At 39.8% G+C, this 19,568-nt stretch overlaps 1 protein-coding gene across 2 annotated transcripts in view; it reads right to left on the bottom strand.

Moving 5' to 3' along the window:
- The window catches only part of DGKI (diacylglycerol kinase iota), a 448,623-nt gene that overhangs the window by 43,849 nt on the left and 385,206 nt on the right, over positions 1 to 19,568 (bottom strand). For both annotated transcript variants that reach the window (XR_004484538.2, XM_033432383.2), the window contains exon 28: positions 7,121 to 7,146. Coding sequence is in view for 1 of the 2 variants with exons in the window: in XM_033432383.2 (XP_033288274.2) it covers positions 7,121 to 7,146 (26 nt within the window). In the remaining variant the exon portion in view is untranslated. The remainder of the gene's footprint in view (positions 1 to 7,120; positions 7,147 to 19,568) is intronic.

Genomic DNA, 19,568 nt, shown 5'->3' with positions numbered 1-19,568 from the left:
TAAAAAATACAAATCTGTCATTGAAATTTTCCCCACAAAGGGAATGCCAGCCCCAGATAACTCTACTGATGGGATCTTCTAAGATATTCCAGAAATAGATAACAAGTGTTACACAAAGTCTTCCAGATGTTAGGAAATGAGATGCTTTCCAATTCATTTTATGAAGCTATGAACATCATACATGCACTATACTATAAAAAAGAAAAATTAAAAGCCAATCACACTCAGGAATATGGAAGTAAAATTCTAAGTAGAATATTAGTAAGCTGAACCCATCAATATATAAAGGAGATAAATGTAATAACCAATTTGAACTCATCTCATGCATATAATAGTGGTTTCTACTAAAAAATCAATCAGTGAAGTGCACCATAGTAAAAGACCCAATGAGAAAAAGCATATTATCATCTCAAAAGATGAAAAAAAATTCAGTAAAATTCAATACCTGTTGAATTTAACAAATTTGAATGAAGGGGAAAATCCTTAAAGGTCTATCCACGGAACAACCACACCACCAACACCACGACTACCTGCCAGTGACCTTCACAAGTAATGGTGACTTGTGGATGGCACTGACTTGGACGTCAGGAACAAGGCAATACTGCTATCTCTATGTGTATTTGATACGATACCGAGTGTTCTAACTGGCACAGAAAGAATGAGAAAATGCTCATACAGAGCACAATGACTGGAAAAGATGAAACAGAATTCTCAGGAAAATACTTTCCTCACAAAAGGACCCTTTAGATAAAGTTTATGAATATAAAAGATTAGCAGGGATCTTGATTCAAGATTTTGAAACAAGATTCTAAGTCAATTACCTTTTAATACGCCAACAATGTTCACTTAGAAAATATAATTTTAAAAATATAAAATATCACTAAAATGTTAATACTTAGGAATATATTTAACAAAAGATGGCCAAAACCTTCAAGAAAAAAATTATAAAACTGTTGATAGGCATTTTAAAAGATTAATTAGTTAAAAAAAATTAAATGTAAAGAGATGTGGTTTGAGATGAAAAAACTCATTATCATAAAAATATCAATTCTCTTTATACTCATGTATAGATTCATGCAATTGCCATGAAAATTGCAACACAAAACTCGATAAGCTGATTCTAAAATTTATATGAAGAAGCAAAAGTTCACATACAGTCAAGACACTCTTGAGGAACAACAAATTTTAGGTATCTCCCAGATATCGAGATTTCTACCAAAGTTACAGCAATTAAAACAACATGGTATTGTACAGAAATAGACATATGCATAAATAAAACAGAAAAGGGAATCTGGAAACCCACAAATATGGAGAGACAGAACAGGCTTTGCAAGTCAGTGAAGGAAAGTCCCCATTTGAAAAGATAAACCACAAACTGGAGAAAATTTGCAACACATATAGTCAACACAAATTTTTTACCTAGAATACATTAAAATGTTTATGAATCACTGAGAAAAAACAACCCACTGGGGAAAAATGGGCAAAGGAAATGAAGAATTACATAGAAAAGTAAACACAAATGACCTACAAATATATGAAAAATGCTCAATCTGATATGTAATTATTTAATGCAAATTAAAATCACAAGATACCATTTGACATTCCCACCAAACTGGCTAAAAATTTTAATCAGTTAATATCAAGTGTTGACAAAGGTGGATTATTAGGAACTCTTACTGCAGTTGGGAGTATAAATTAGAATGATCACTTTGGAAAACAGTTTGTCATTATTTGATCAATTAAATATGTGTATAACCTACCACCTAACTATGCCATTGCCAGGTTTAAACCCTAGAGAAATTCTTGCAAATGGACACCAGGAGGAGTTATAAAAAGAATGTCCATAATATTGTTTGCAATAGCAAAAAGAACAAAAACAAACAAAGAAAGAAACCCTGGAGCCTACCTAAACATTCATCAGCAGAATTTGGATATATAAATTGTTATATATTCATACAACAGAACACTATACAACATGAAAAATTGATGAAATGAATATGATGCTCATCAACAAGGATAAATTACAAAAGCATTATTCTGTAACAAAGGAAGCAAATCACAGAAGAGTTTGCAAAATAATTCAATTTATAAAAGTTCAAAATAAGCAAAACTATATACACACATATATGGAATACAAATATAAAATATATATTTATACACACACATATATCCATAGGTGAAATATGCATATGTGTAGTAAAATGATGAAAAGAAACAAGGAAATTTTTAACAAAAAAAGCAGAATAGTAGCTATCCCCATAGGAGAGGGAAGAGAATGTAATCAGAAAGGCAATCACGAAGCTTCCAGATTACTACAAATATCTTATTGTTTAGACTGGGGGCTGGGTACACAGTAGTTCCTTTGGTTATAATTTAAACTGAGCAGATAAATTTTATACATTTTTATGAATATTTCTATTTCAGTAAATGTATATATACATATATATTTATACTAGAGAGAAATATGAATCTATGGTATTTGAGCCAGAGACAGCCACTGATGTATTAAAGAGCTTTAGGCCACTCTACAATGCGTCTCCCTGCACAACCCACTGCAGAGTAAAACTGCCTCGAATCCTGACAGTGGCTCGTCCTTGGGGACTTACACTGGTGATCATGGCTGTTACAGTTTTTATCTCCAGATAGCCTCCACTCCCATTCTTGTTCATTGTGTTACTGTTGCAACAGAAGAACTACCATATAAAGTGAGAAAGAACCATTTTTACCAACAACAGGTCTACGGGCTAGGACAGGAGAGGGATACCTGCTTCAGACATGCCAGGGGGAATCCGATTGTTGGCATTTCCTCTCAATTAATGTCTTTTACTTTGTAAGTGAACAGACATTGGTTGGAAGCTGACCCTCTGTCAGTGCCCCAGCACAGAGGCGTTCTGAGAGGCCGTAAAGCAAGCAAGCTAAGAGGACAAGACAGAGTCTGAGAGCTCAGAGCTCAGAGCAGGCGAAGCAGCCTGGGAACCCACCAGACGTGGCTCCAGGGGCAATAGGCACTAAATGCAGAGGAAACCTGTAGGACAGGGCAATTCATCACATCAAGCTTCTCTTCTGACAAGGAGTAGGACTCTGGCTTCCAGCTGTAACATTAAAATGTACCGTTCCCCCTGGGACTTCGCATGGCGGGCTTCCCTGAAGCTTCAGTTTCACTCAGTTAGCTAATTATGAGAGAATGTGACATTGGTATTTACTTTTTCTACGGGGACAAATCATTCTCAGCAGGAGGGAGAAGTTGTTATTTTTGGTCTGTTTTGTTTTGTCATTAAAAGGAAATTACTCACACAGTAGTAAATAACCTCTTGTTAGAGGGAAACTTTTTTCTTTCTATAATTCTATCAATTCACCTGAATGCTGACAGTCACTTCTTTTGTTTTCTGGGGACACGGTGGGTAAATGATCAAGGGTGGAGTGTTAGAACTGGGTTTGAAAATTAACTCTACCACTAACTAGCTGTGTGATCTTCAGCAAGTTATGTAAGTACTGTGAGTTTCCCCCACTAAAAACTGAGGAGAACAAATGTACTGTGTAGTGTGCTTTGTTAAAGATGAAATGATGTAGCTGAAACACTTTAGCACAGTGTCTCTGCACAAGAAGCACTCAGTAAATTTTAGCCTTTATTCTTAATGACTCTGATACTCTATGATAAAAATAGAAACATTCTACATTTCACTTATGCCTTATGTCATCAATTTCCCATATCTAATGACCCCGTATCTGATCAGAAACTGTCCCTTTACTTTGTCACTGCAGGCTGAATTGTGTATTAACCATTTTACTCCTCCTCACCCAGATATAAAAAGGCTTCCAATAAAATTTAATATTTAATGATAATGTTGAAAGAAACATTTTTCACACCCCTTCTCCTCCCCAGCACATCTTTTAACTTGTCAAAGGCAGAATGTAATGCTGAGCAAACATCATAATAAACACATACTTTCTCATCCACTGCTGACATCAACAGCATTATGTTCAGGGTGCTTTTAACAAATTGGAAAGTGATTTCACAATTGAACTCATAACAATCCCATGAGGTAGGCAGGGTAGATACGAATAGCCTCACTTTACAGGTGAGGAAACTGAAACTAAGAGGGAAAATAACAAGGCCACGATATCCAAGCACATTTTCCATGAAAGGATAATCTGAGGGGATCGAGAAGGTCAGGGTTATTGGACTTTGGAAAATTAGATTTTCTCAAGAATGAAGTCTGTTCTGGGGATAGCCAACGTGACCAGTCAGAGAGAGAAATAGGATCACTGGTGGAAAGCAAACAAAATAGGAAGGCAAGAGGCACAGAGCTTTCTTTTCCAATTTCACAATCCATTTGCCCAATGTGCCTCGATTTTTCTACCCATAACTTTGAGAAAGCAAAAATGCTACTTCTTACCTCTCTTAGAAGTACACTGCAATGTCATTATTGTATACAAACACAAGTTTGATGACATGATACTCAAGGTTTTATGCTAACCACAGCAAACATGAACACTTTAAAATGTATAAACATAAGAAAACACATTTTAAGTACTAAGAGAAAATCTTGGTGATAAAAAAAGGAAAAGAATATTTTTCCAAGGATACATGGGCTAGAAGATATGAAAATTAGGTAAGATTAGGTCAGTCAGCATTATAATTTTACATTACATATTTGAATCATTTTTGGAAGTTGCAGAATCAACGTTTTGAAGCCATGAAAATGTAAAAGCCCTCTAATTTGGATAATGTTTAACTAATCACACACACCCACTTCTTAAAATAATCGATTCTGAAGTGCCGTTAATACTGAACAAGTCTTCCGGGTAGTTGTCACCGTTCACGACTCCCCAGGACATTGACACTGCTTGCTGATAGCCCATAACCCTTAAGAATTCCTAGCGGACTACAGAATTGTAATTCAGAAGCCCATCCCCCTTTATTCTGGAATGGGAGATTAAGTTCTTACAGACAGGAAGGCAAATGCAAACAAAGGTCATTAAAGGAAACCCTAGTTCAAAATAAAAACCAAACACAAGTTTCTGGTTTATCATTTGAACCGGAAAAATCCAAGGACCTCTAAATATGCAATAAAAAACCTAGTCAATACCAACATCGATGAGCAAAATAGCATATAACAGTAGGTCATCATTAGGTGGGTGATGCCTAATTCTGACTCAATAGGCCTGAACATAATTTCCCCTGTGATTTTTCATAGAACATGATACAACTTCATTCCAACACTGGGAGAGACTTTATGATACGGCAGCAGAACAGGCCTACTTAAAAACTCCACCTCTCTCTAGGTATTCAATTAATGAACATCTTTTGAATGTTTGCTATTTGTTGGATCTATATCAAAGAACTCACAGTCTAGCAGGGGAGACAGGTAAATCAAGCAACAAATTTTTAAGTTAAATTCTAGAATGAAGAAAAATATGTGATGCAATGTTAAGTAGGGCAGAAAGCTCTCACGGATGATGAGATGATTAACCATGCCTCAAATGGTAAGTATAAATTGTCTATGGCAAAAAGAAGGAGTGACTTCTGTCAGAACAGCCTGGCTAAAAGCAGGGAAACATGATAAACGTGCTGAGTTTCAGAAGTTAGATGTAGTGCCGCATGGCTAGAGCACAGAGCATAGAGGCAAGGGGAAAGATGCCCAAAGAAGCAGTGAGCAGTAGAGGAAGATAAAGAGTCCATCACTTAGGACTTTCTATTCCATGTTTAAGTTCAGTATTGGAAAGATGAATACAATTATTGGTCTATTGAAAAGATTTCATCCTACAGGCAATGGGAGTAGATTTTTACCATAATCAGTTTGGTGATATGTAGGTATACAGTGAAATAAAAGAAGGAATTCTAGGTATGGCTATCAGTTAGAAGACAATTTTAAAAGTCCAAGTAAGATATGGAGTGGCCCTAAATGAAAGGAATGGGGATGGAAAAGAAAACAGAGGTAAAAGAAGTATAAAAAACAGAGTTGATAGAATTTAGTGGCCAGGTAGCAATGGGAGGGTGAAGAGGAAAGCTTAAAACAGCTGTCTTTTTTTTTCATTTTAAACTTGTTTGGCTAAATAGATAATGGTGCCTTAGCTGAATTAGGGACAGCATGAAGTGGAATGTCAGTGGTACTCTTAGAGTCCTGGCTTATCCCTCTTTTATAAAAGATTCATCGAATTTCACTTTGTATTGCAGTACGTATGTGTCATTTCACTGCCCCCTTCCCCAAAAGGGGACCCATCAAGCTCCTTGAGGGAAAAAGTTCTGTGTCACACATCACATTGTCCCTGCACATAAGCCCATATAGCATATTTGTATAACATGATTATATAACATAACTGACCCATTGTAAACACTTAATAAAACATTTCTGAATGACTGATTGAATATATGTACAACTCCAAACCTTAGATGTGACAAAACTACACATTTTATCCTGTGAATAAAATAGTCATCTCTTAAAATGCAAATAACTCACCTCAACTGTGTAACAACTCAGACTACTACCAATTTCAGACTCATAACATTCTCTGCAAATCTCAGTGTCCACTCTGGAAGGGACTTTTGGAAATATCTACTACAAATCCCCACTTTAAAGGTGAAATCTGTGACTCAGAGAAGTTACATGACCAGCCAAAAGTCACACAGAGTACAGCTGACGCTTGAACAACACGAGTTTGAACTGGCAGGTCCACTTATATGAGGAATTTTTTTCAATAGTAAAAACTACAGCACTACAGGAACCGCCGTTGGTTGAATCTGCCAATATGGAGGAACTGCAGATATGAAGGGCCAACTCTAAGTTACACACAAATTTTTGACTGCATGGAGGGTGCCCCCAGCCCCTGCATTGTTCAAGGGTTAACTGTATCTGGAGATGGGACAGAAATCAGAATACGTTAAGCTTTGAAATATTGGTCAACCAAAATAGTTGTAACAGATTTGAAGATAATACAAGACATCAGATTTAGCTAGAATGCATTAAGTTTTTAAAAGTGCTTCATATTGTGCACTAAAAAACACAAGGCAAACATCTTAAAGACATTTTCTTAAATAATTCTTCCCTCTGACAATGAAATGCAAGGACCACAGCTCAACTTTTAGTTCTGAATTAGTATAAGTAAGACAGATTCTTACCGTGATCTTCTGAAGAGACTGGTGACCTAAAATGAGATAATAAGCATGATAAATCCTTTGTATGTGACACTGATAATTATAGGTACAACAATGATCAAGAATAAGCTCATAGAAATTACACCCCCAAAATTCAGTTAAATAGAAATTCAGTATAGTAGTAGATGGTGTAATTGATGTGTTGGTTGTATGGTATATTCCAATTAATAACTCCCAAAGCTTACCTGGATTGGTTGAGTGGTAGATGTTATTAAAATAGTCTATAGTCTATTAGCATGGTGATGTAAGACTGAAACAAACTTAAACTGTCTGGATTTATCACACACAATAAAAGAACTCACAGAAATGTGGTGATGGATGAAATCCTGTGAGGTCACTAGTGCTGAAAGCCAGGCCTCCATAGAAAATACCAGGGATGTAAATAAGCACTAGATTAAGTGTCTGTACGTAAAAAAGAAATCTACTTGGACAATAAAAAATGAGACAGAAGAGAAATGGCATGTGCCCTTATCAATATTGCTTTTCGCTTCCACTCACTGTGGAATTTAATGTTTCAGTGAGTATGATGTAGACCCTCTACGTGTTGGCCTTATGTCTCTAAACCTGTGAGAGTCAGGCAGGAGGGCAACCATTGGGATCTCATAGAACTTCTACAAAGTGATAACTTCTGCATATCATTTGAGGCTCAGGTCTAATTACAATATTAAGATACCAACGGATCATCATATCAACCCCTTGCACAATAATGACCTTCTTTTCTTTCTCGGCTATTAATTGAGTTACTTTGAGCAATACAGACACAACTTTGTTGACGAATTCCCCTCAAGTTTGAAAGATACAGTCTTGGCTACTGACTCATGCTTTTCTTGGGAGAAAGAGAGATGCATAATACTGCATTCAGAGGTGTTAGAATTTTGAAGGGAAAGGCAAGAAACCAGGAGGGAGGGGTCCTCTCCTCTAAATGATGGGCCTGCTGGAGTCCATAGCAGGGAGATGACCAAAGGCAAATGCATGAGTTTGGTAGTAAAGCTACCAAACTTTATATAACTGATATTTATATGTAGTCATAATATAACTAATATTTATGTGACATGATGACAAACGTTGGGGCAAGAATGATTCAGTGAGTGCATAGTGGTTGAAGGACAATTCTAGCTAGTTTGGGATGCCTGATACCACTTTACTTCATCTACTGATCAGAAATATTTTTGTCCATTATGTGAACAAACAGTACAGTATAAAGACACAGGAATAATGGTGAGACAGCCTTGAACTTCCATTGGGTGGCAAAGTGAAATCATTTCAACCTTATAGGTCTCTTCAAGTAGACTTCTGTGTGTGAAAACTACAGAGTGTCCCCAGATCTGGTGGAGAGAAAACTGGCATCTGAGTGGTAGACACGGGAGCAGGGGGAGGGAACCTGACATAATAACTTAGGAGGGAACCTAAGTCATCACTGTGGTGTTGGCTGCTTGAGAAACGCTGCTGGGCCTCCTCAGGTGGAGCTGATCTATCCTCTCCCTGGAGTCCCCCTATTTCACACTTTCACACACCAGTCTTCCCACTAGGTTGTGAGCTTCTTGGAAACTAGGACCATGTCTTATTTAGAACATAGTGGGTCCCTGATTAAAATGTATTAGATTGCATTAATTTCAGCACCACACACTAGAGTTCAGACTCAGACACACTCTGGAGCTCCTCAGAAATCACCATGTCACCTTAAAACCACCTTTGAGTTTGCCAGCTCCTAGGTCAGCTGTGAGGGAAGGGTCTAGGGAATGACCTGAAGCTCCAAATTAGTGACAGCATGGGCACTCTCAGAGCCAAAAGACATCCTGTGCCCCCTGCAACAGAGATGACCACCATCAAACAAAGGGGAGGAGGGAGCTGAACAGAGGTGAAATGAGATTGACATGTACACACACTACTACATTTAAAATGGAGAACCAACAAGGACCTACTGTAGAGCACAGGTAACTCAATATTCTGTACTAACCTAAATGGGAAAAGAATTTGAAAAGAACAGATACATGTATAGGTATAAATGAATCACTTTGCTGTGCACCTGAAACTAATACAACATTGTTTATCAGCTCTACTCCAATATAAAATAAAAATTTAAAAAAAATTAGAGAATTTTTTAAGTTGCAGAGGGCATGAAAAAAGAGTCAGCAACAAGGAAATATCTTCACTCCTGGTGTTTTCTGATGGGAAGGAAGCAAAGCATGTCTTGGATGTTTTGCAATTAATTTCTCACAGAGCTATAGGAATAAAGGAAAATCCATGCCAATGGACCACTAAATGTCTCAGGTGGAAGGCCAGTGAGGGTTTTTGCTGCCTTTCTGTAAAAGCAAAGCACTAATATTAAATCTGAAAAATTCCAGATGGCTCCTTGAGAGCCCCAAGGGGATGCCTTCTGCGGTATGTCCAGGCAGTGGGGAAGAACTATTGATTTCAGACTGTTTTCTAAGGATTAGTCATGTTGAGTTTCTGTGTTGAATGTCTCCCACACGCCTGGGTTTGTGGAATTTTAAGACATATGGAGTATTTCAATCCTCACTCAGTATTTCACCTTTCACTGGAGCGAGTCACTAAATTATTCCACTGAGACATGCACATCATCCATTATTGCTGGAAATGGGCATAAAAAGTTTTCTGGAACTTAGCTCAGGAGAGAAGAAATATCATGAAATCAGCAGTATAAGTTATTTTTACAACAGAGAGGTTGAATCCCTGGAAGAGATAATGTTCCTTAACCTGACAACAAAGGAAGGAAAGAAAGCTCACTGCTTATTCCTCCCACTGCACCTGAAAGACTTGTGGCTTTGTCCCAGCCTGTTCATTTCTCCTCCACATACACTTTATCTCGGAGAACCTATCTGCTCTCACAATGCAGACTATTACTTCACTAGTGCTCAAATAGCTCCAGGATTTAGAGTTTTCCTCCTCACTTCTTTCCTCATCCCTAGTCTTTTATTATGGGCTACAGGATATTTATACTTGATTTTGCTTTGTTTTATTGGTTTCGGTATTGTTTTACATTTTTATTTACATTCATTCAAATTCAGCAAAGACAACGAAAACAAAAACTCAAGACCCGCCTTTAAAAATCTCTCTCCTATTTAATTGACCCCGAATAATTATTATTCAGATTTGAATCTTTCCCTTTATGTTGGTTCAAACCTGAATAATAATTATTACTTGAGACCCTTTTAAGTACCAGGCACCGTACCAAGTGATGTGGATCAAAAAAGAAACAAGATATCAATTTCAAGGCACTCATAATCTAGTGAATGAGGAAAATCTGTAAACAAGTGATTACATTATAATGAAAAAATGCAATAATCAAAACGTGTATGAGTAAAGGGGTAGCACAGAACAGAGGGAGACCAATTCTCTTCCAAAAAAAGTAAAAGGTGGCTTCATAAAGCAAGAACCATCTGAGCTGGGCTTTGAAGGATAAGTAGAAGCCTATTAAGTACGAAAAAAGAACTCCAGGTGGTGGCAACAGGCATATGAAATAGGGGTAGAGACAGGAAATTTCATAACACGTTATCAGATATACAAGCAACTCAGTGTTGCTCAAATATAAAGGAGTCATAAACATCAGGACTAAAGGCAGAGGAGGGAGGGGCATTTCATGTAGGAGCTGAGGGGCCAATATGAAGTGCTTGTCATTTACCTTCTAAGCTACACAGAGCAAAGTTTTGAAGCAGAGAAGTCACACGTTCTCACCTGTGCTTTTGCTTGGGCAGCTGTAGCGAGCAGACTACAAAACAGCAAGAATAAAGGCAGAAGACAAGCTACAGACTAGTATCGCAAAACTGCCACGTTAGTATCTCCGCTCTTTTTCAATCCTTTTTGAAATCCATGGAAAATAACAAGGAGAATAAGAAACAGAAAAGGAAATATCATCTTTGGCTAAACTAGAAGATGTCCCTAAACTGAAATTATTATATATGAAGAAGAGCAGCTAAAGTATAGTAAAATTGGACCAAGTTTCAGGGAGACAGAGTGTTTCAATCTTAACTGAGGAGACATGAGCTACATCACGGACCACAAAACCTATGACAGAAAGCCCTCCGCTCTGAGCCATTCAGGAGCAGAATCAAACCCTGGAGGAGAGAGCTGCTAAGAAAGAGTCTGAAGACAAAAGATTCAAAGTCAAGCTTCCGGAAACACACCAACCCACTATCCCTAATTATCCATCCAAACTAGCGGTTCCAAAAAGAACTCACCCAATACAAATATGGGTAATGAACAAAAAGGAACCATCATGACATTTACACAAAAATATCCAGAGAAGAGAGCAGGACAAGGATCTTCTGAAAAACAAAACTCAGGCTGAGAACATCCTAAAAAGATGATGGCACGAAGCAGTGGTGGCGCAGTGGTTGGGAGTCCGCCTGCCGATGCAGGGGACACGGGTTCGTGCCCCGGTCCGGGAAGATCCCACATGCCGTGGAGCGGCTGGGCCCGTGAGCCATGGCCGCTGAGTCTGCGCGTCCAGAGCCTGTGCTCCACAACGGGAGAGGCCACGACAGTGAGGCCCGCGTACCGCAAAAAAAAAAAAAAAAGTTAACAAATCTCCATGAAATGGATAAATGGAATAAGGAAAGGAAGGGCGGAAGGAAGAAAACAAGGGAAGGAAACAGAGTCTCTGTGAACAGAAACTTAAAGAAGAAACAAAATGGTCAAAAAAATAGCTAAAAGACGACAGCAGAGGCAAACAGCAAAGGTTTGCCCAGATCTCTGAACTATTAAGTTATAGAAAAAACCTGCGGGCTTTCCCACAGTATCACCACTGCAGTGGGAAAAAAGGGATTAAGGGGAAGTGAATAACAATTAAAACTATATTAAGTAAGAATCCATTCATTTATTCATCCCTTCAAATATCTGCTTTGTGGAAGTGTTTTGCTTTTTAACCACTTTGATTTACTTTTCTATCATTTTAATTGGAATACTTGCTAGTGAAAGTCCCCTTCCCAATGTTAACCCTGCTTAATTGAATATCCATACTTTTCTTTCCTTTTAAATGAAGGCAAGACTTCTCCAGCTAGGGTACACATGGGAACTTGAAAATAAGGGAAGCCTCAGGAAAATAAGACACCATTTTTAGATGGGGAATTATAAAATTTAACTGGTAAAATATTATTTTTATGCTGAAACAGGCACAGCCATATTATGGATCCCAAAGCAAAAGTTGCTTGAATTCTTAAAGCAATAAAGTTAAAAAAAAAAAAAATTGTGTTTGAGACAGTCAGCTTCAGGAATGTCTCCAAGGTCCCCAAGGGGATGAGTTTGTTCTCCTCTGTTCCCATGGAAAAGACAGAAAATATGAAATTATCCACTTAAATACAGCTATAACATCCTGGAATGAATAATTTTATAAGATTAATGTACGCAGATATCAAGAATCTGAGGGAATGAGACGCAGAGTACACATCAGCTGCGGCTACTGTATTGGACAGCACTGCTTCTAGACCTTGTCATCACTAAGACACAAGGAACGTCTAAGAAACACAAAAACGGTTGTGTAGATTGCCTTCCATCAGCATGTTTCCCTTCAAAGCCTCTAATCTTTCCAGTAGATCAATCACAAGGCTGAAGGACACTGAAAAATGTGCCCAGTGTTCTACCAGCAATGTCGTAACAATAAGAGCACAAGAGTGTCCTAGTTAGGAGAGTGAAAGTCTTTAAGAAATATTGCACTACTTGCGATGTTTTACTGTTTTCAATCAATAAACCTAGAATGGAGATGATGGGCATCATGACTAGTGCAGCCTTTATGAGGTGGTGAAATGCTTTGCAATACATTTTAGATACGGGCATTTTCTTGGCAGCCTCCATGAAATCTCCAAGCTCTTCCTAACACAATACCTCCTTTTAAAAAAATAATTTTTATTGGAGTATAGTTGCCTTACAATGTTGTGTTAGTTTCTGCTGTACAGCAAAGTGAATCAGTTATACGTATACATATATCCCCTCTTTTTTGGATTTCCTTCACATTGAGGTCACCACAGAGCACTGAGTAAAGTTCCCTGAGCTCTACAGTAGGTTCTCATTTGTTATCTATTTTATACCTAGGACCAATAGTGTATATATGTCAATCCCCATCTCCGAATTCATCCCACCTGCCCCCTTTCCCCCCACCTTGGTGTCCATATATTTGTTCTCTACCTCTGTGTCTCTATTTCTGCTTTGCAAATAAGATCGCCTATACCATTTTTCTAGATTCCACATATATGCATTAATATACGATATTTGTTTTTCTCCTTCTGACTTACTTCACTCTGTATGACAGTCTCTAGGTCCACCCACATCTCTCTTTTTTTATTTGAGTAATACTGTCCTGACTCTACTTTTTTTAAGCCTCTATAAAATATTTTGCTTTTATTTTTTTCATCTCATGGCTTTAGTTCGATAGCATCCATGGCTTTCCTACTTGGCCCTTCCTTGGACTATCTGTATAATTCCCTCCCTTGGACAGAGAGAGGTCAATAGACTATCCATTTTACATATTCTTTCCTAAAAATAGATTAAGTGAATACTGGGGACCCACCTATATGGGTCTGTTACTTTTTGGAGAGAATCACCCACAAATGAATGTTAATCTCCTTCCCCAGTGTCCCCAACACATATACCCTCCACTGAGATTTTCTAAACCACCTCCTGGTGGGGAGTTGGCAACCAAAGGGGCCACCACATAGAAGTGAGCTTGGAATAAAAATACAGGACAGGTGTAAGAGGCACCTGAATAGGCACAAAAGCAGAGATTCATATTCTGAAAATACTTAGCCACGGATTATTTCTATAAGACTGTGGATGGGGGAGGGAGCTCGGAGATATTCATACCAACACACAGGCCTGGCTGGAGGAACCAAGGCCCCTCATTTCCTGGCTACCATCATGCAATTAAAAGAGAAAACACAGGAGGAATGGCAGGGTGGTCTAGAAGCTGTGCTACCTCTAGACTCCGCCCGGCACACTGCAAATAAACCATCCTCGGCTGCAAAGTCCTCGTGAACAAGGCTGTCCATGACCACACACTGAAAGCAACTCTCTCTACATATATTTCACCAATTTGTCTTGTCATGCCTAACATTCCTCTTTACCCTCTGTTTTTGTTTTTGTTTTTTTTTTGCGGTATGCGGGCCTCTCACTGTTGTGGCCTCTCCCGTTGTGGAGCACAGGCTCCGGACGCGCAGGCTCAGCGGCCATGGCTCAGCGGCCATGGCTCACGGGCCTAGCTGCTCCGTGGCATGTGGGATCCTCCTGGACCGGGGCACGAACCCGTGTCCCCTGCATCGGCAGGCGGACTCTCAACCACTGCGCCACCAGAGAAGCCCTCTCCTCTAGTTTTTCAGATGAGGACCACATCCAAAACACTACTTTCTATAAGCACAGGGTGGATCATGCAACCTACTCAGGAAGAGAAAGAGAAGCATCTGGTTTCTAGCTTTATATCAACTCTGAATGTTGTTTCCCTCTCTCCTTTGTCATTCTACTTTCACTTCTTCTTCCCTCTCCTGACCACAGCCCTGAAGGTTCCCTGGGCTCATCTCATCCACCTTTCTTACACTTTGGTGAAAGCCAGTATCTCTGTACACACAGCCTCCCATCATGTGCTGATGCACCTGCTCCTACTGAAGAAAATCAAGGACATTCAGGCCTGGGCAGAGTTCCCCAGGTTGGACTCTGTTTCCTGCCTGGACCATTATTTCTAGTTGTCTGTTAACAAACTCTTGAGTAATGTCTCAAGTGGAAACTGATTTCCCAGCTGGACATCCCTTCCAGGCACATTTCAAGGGTCCACACACCACTGCTGAAGAAACACCATCTTTGTTTTGCATCTGTTTTACCTTGCACTGATGAAGCTACAGAAATTCAATTTATTTCCTGAAACTGTTGACGGACAAAGAACTTTCATTTAAGTCAAGCCAGCCAGGGGATGATTTAACATGGTCTCAAAGCATGGCTGTAGGTAATCACCTCTGGGCAACAGGCTTCTCCCTTGAGCTTCCCTCAGGGATATGCATTGCCTAAGGACTGCTATGCCCAACCTATGACATCATTTTGAGGGCTTGAGAGAGCAACAGCGAGATCACAGATCTAGCTGACATCTTCACCACCATCACTCCAGGCCCTAAGCATCTCTAACTGGATAAAATAGAACCAGAAATCCCTTAGCACTGAGAACCTCCATCAACTATACAATCCTCTCTGTTTGCTTTTCCTCCCTCTATTATGAATATTGCTATTAAGACGATGAACAAAGCACATACAGTAAGGGAGCAGGCGAGAATGAGAGCAAAAGAGATGAAAGGTAAAGGAACCACACAAAGTGGCATTGAAATGAGAGAAAGACAAACACATTCTCTATTCAAGTGGTCACAGACCCATTCAGGGATTGCCAAACAGCCTCAAAGGTAACATTCACCACCAACAGAAGGGAGGGTTGTGGAAAGAGAGAGATGGGCATTTGTGTGGAGGTAGGGAAATAAGTTCCAGAACTCAAATAATAGAGGCTGCTTGGGGAGTTCTTCATTTGATGTAAATTTCCTCTAATTCTGTTCATATTCATAATGTCCTATTAAGACTCTCCTATCCAAATATACACCCGATGATCCCAACGTGAGCTGTACTTGAAATATCCTTTTTAATAAGTTCCTGTGTTTAGTTATATTTGGTGTTTTGCAGACAGCACTTTTACCACTAGCCTGTATGATTCAGTTTCTTCTATACACCCTTCTTAATCAGTCTGCAGAGTGAGGAAGAAACTCCTAACGCCCTTTGAGCTTGAAATTTTACTGCCACCTACTATTCATCCCTAAGAACTGCAACCAAATGAGGGGAAGGAGTTTCTTTGAAATGCATGGTTAGAGGAGAAACGGACAAAAGTGGGCGTCGGCTACAAGAAGAAAGAGATTTTTAAAAAAGAGAGATGACCTGGAAGAACCTAATACAGACCAAGTTCATTAAACATGAAAAACTGACCATCACACTTTTTAGTATGTAAAATATGAACACTCCTGGGAAATATTTTAACCTTTTGAAGATGTAAAAGCAACAAAAAAATTGTGCATCAGACATTGTACAATCATGCAGAAAAGAAACAGATGTGATAGTTCATATTACAAATCGGTCTTTGCAATATAGTTGCCTGCCTAATTTCTAAAAAGGGATTAAAGGAATAGAAAAGGAATGTTATTCTAAAATCTGATCAAGGAAGATATACCTGCAGAGACCTGGTGGGGAGTATAATATCTTTTAGAAAGAGCTGCCGGCTTTAGGCTAATGACTCTGGGAGACCTGGCCAACAACTGCTGTTGAGACGCAATCCATCTGGAGTTTTGTAAGTGTGGACTTTTTTTTTTTTTAAGCATAAATTGAAACAGGAAGCTCTAAATTGTGAGGGCAAGTCACATGAGTGCTACGTTCAGTATTAACACAAGAAACTTATACAAAAGGCCATCTCACATATCACATGATTCAGGATAGGCAATATCTACCTTGTGGAACCAAGGCAACTGAGCAAGGGCTTACCCCCAGCTAATTATTTTTATGAAATGCAACACGGATTTTTGAATCCAGCATTGGAAAATGGAAGAAAAAACAGGCTGATGTGGGAGCTGCTTTGGCCCTTCTCCTGAAGATAACTATAATACAGTCCAGAAGTTTTCCTATCAAAATCTCCTCCTACCTAACCCACTTCTCAGAAGAGGGAATTCATGTTCAAAACACTGGCATGGGAAACAAAATCTAAAAAAAAGTCTCTCTCTGCCCAACTCTTGTGTGTCCAAGGAAGGTGCAGTTTCTAAGTGATATATTATAAACAACCCAAAACAGGAAAGGAGCTCTAAGAGAAAACGATAAATTGATGCAAATAAGTCATGGTACAAGAAGTGAAAACGGGCTCCACAGACTCTTTGAGAGCAACTCAGTTAATCCAGTGTTTGAATATTAAGCACTCCTACATGCTTAGCTATAACATGTGGCGGATACTGAACTTAGAACATTCCCACTTAGAAATCTCCCACTTTCAAGGAGATTCCAAGGGGGCTATCGGGTGAGGCTACCATTACCTACGACTGGAGGAAGTCGTAAAGTAATGTCTGTTGTTGTAGTTGCTCTTATGCTTGGTGATCAGCTCAAGAGCTAGAAAAGTTCGGAAAAGGGAAAACGTGGTCCCCATTTCCCTGAATTCCAAGTACAATGTAGCTTCTCTACATTGTAGAGCTATTCCTTACCCTGGTCTCTTCGGGGTTGTGGGTTCAGAGGTCCCCAGAGGTTTCAGAGAGAAGTTCCACTCTGTACAACCTCCAGTTTTCAAGAGTGATAAATGCACCCCCTTCACATCCCTGACCCCACACCTGAGCACACCAGGCGATAACTGGTCAGTATCTCTCCAACCTGAGACTCACAGGCAAATACTTTTGGAAGGATTTCAAAATTATCCTTCACCCTTTAAATCAATTTAATCAAATGATTCACACTGAGACCGACACACTGAGAAAACAAGAGGTTTGGTGGGAGTTTGAGAAAAAAGCAAAAGGATGGACGGGTTATTTTGGAGGTGAGTGGTTAGAGAGGCTGTCAGGAGACAGCTGACACCTTGAAACAGACCTCCGAACACTGAATGCACTGGGCTCTGAGGAAGTGGGGTGAATGGGACGAGGAACAGAGGGCCAGGACACAGAGGCTCACTTGCTCTCCCCAGCGCTGTCTCACTGGTGTTCCCTGAAGGCCCGGTCCCCTCTGCAGAGGTAGGGAGGTGGGAAAGAGGGAGCCAGGAGTGAGCTGATTTCTCAGTGACCTTACGAGGAGATGAGGGCAGCCTCTGAGGGGTTAGTCCCAGGACCAGTGTTGGAGAGAGGACTGACATGCAGAAATACTTCATGTCACAGGCAGATGCACCAAAGTCATATTTAGGAGAAACTACAGCCTCTTCTCTGATTGTTAGAGCGAGAATCCTGACGGGCACCCTTATAAAGTGGCAATCTGTGGGAAAGAGAAGTTGCCTCCCACCTTCCCTTCCATTGCCAAAACCTGCCATGGAAGCCCAGTGATGGGGCACGTGTCGAGGACCATGGTCCGCAGGTGGGATCCTCTAGAAGTGACATGACAGGACACTTAGCTTTGCATATTTGCCCCCTTTTGGAAAGGAAGGGAAATCGTTGTTGGAGACCTCAGGAGCTGTGGGCGCTTTCCTGATGGCAGGGACATTGCAAGCATTCCCAGGGGATGGTTCTTGTCACCCTTGACTAAATTTTAATCCTGTTGTTTAAAAAAACTGGGCCCTCAAGGAGAGACGCGGCATCATTTTGTGGAACTAACATTCCCTGCATCTATGCCAACTTTTTCTAGCTTGAATCCCATCCAACATACCCTACATCCCTATTTTCCAAACTGATGAGATTTCAATGTCAAGTCCTCAAGGAAGATCCAGCCACTGTTTCAAGGAAGAGGGGACTGACGGCACAGAAATGGATTGTACTGTGACCCTGCGCCAGCACACGGCTGCTCCCAGGGGACACGACAGAGGAATACGAGGGGCTCTCCTGTGTGTCCAAGCCTCCACTTGTAGCACAGCCACTGAAAACAAAACAAAACAATTCCCGTTCCTATATTGGCATAACAATACTCACTCTAACTTCCCCAGTGCAGAGGGAGATGGAGTTATTTTCCCCATTTTAGAATGGTGCTTAAGTGATTTTGTTACACAAGACTCTTGTTACTTCTGACCTGCTTTCCTTAATGCCCTAAGGCAGAGCATGTTGTTGGAAGGAAATAGAAATCTCTTCTGTTTTGTTTTTAAAGAAGACTCAATAATTTCCTAAGAGGCCCTTTCCACTGCTCTCTACCTATTAGGAAACTCAAGAAAAGTGCTTTTCTACACAAATTGTCCCCATACTTCCTAATGCTCTGGCTTTGCCTTGTCTCCTTTAGTTGGAAATCTGAGAATTCTGTTCCATCCACAAAATCTTGATGGTTTACGGTTCCCCACATACCAAGTTTCTTCCCCTCCATCCAAAGAACATCCAAAACCTCTTCAAGGACTAAACTTCACTAACACAACCAAAATAATCCAGAGGTACATGGGAGACACGCTAACATCTCACTGCATAGGCTTCTAGAAACAATTTTTCCTCCCCCCTCCCCTCCCCCCACCACTGTGCTCATCAACAGGGCACCTACAACCGCTAATACCCACCAGAGTTACCTGCTCGCTTGTAAAATAGCAAGGGTTCCCTGAGTCAGGGATTCAGTGCATCTTTATTATTTTAATATGTTAATTCCCTGGATCAAACTGAAGAGCAATTATAGAAAGAACAGAGCAAAATTTCTCATTAATTATTTTGCCCACGTAAAGGGACATAGTATCATTATGTGCTTGGCTAGACAGGACAATGACTGGGGGTGAGTTAGGGAAAAAAGAAGAAAGGAAGAT

Source organism: Orcinus orca, chromosome 9 (genome assembly GCF_937001465.1).
Source record: "Orcinus orca chromosome 9, mOrcOrc1.1, whole genome shotgun sequence".
Lineage (NCBI taxonomy): Eukaryota > Metazoa > Chordata > Mammalia > Artiodactyla > Delphinidae > Orcinus > Orcinus orca.
The sequence above is the reverse complement of the archived record's forward strand: the minus strand, read 5'-3'. Positions and strand labels throughout refer to the sequence as shown.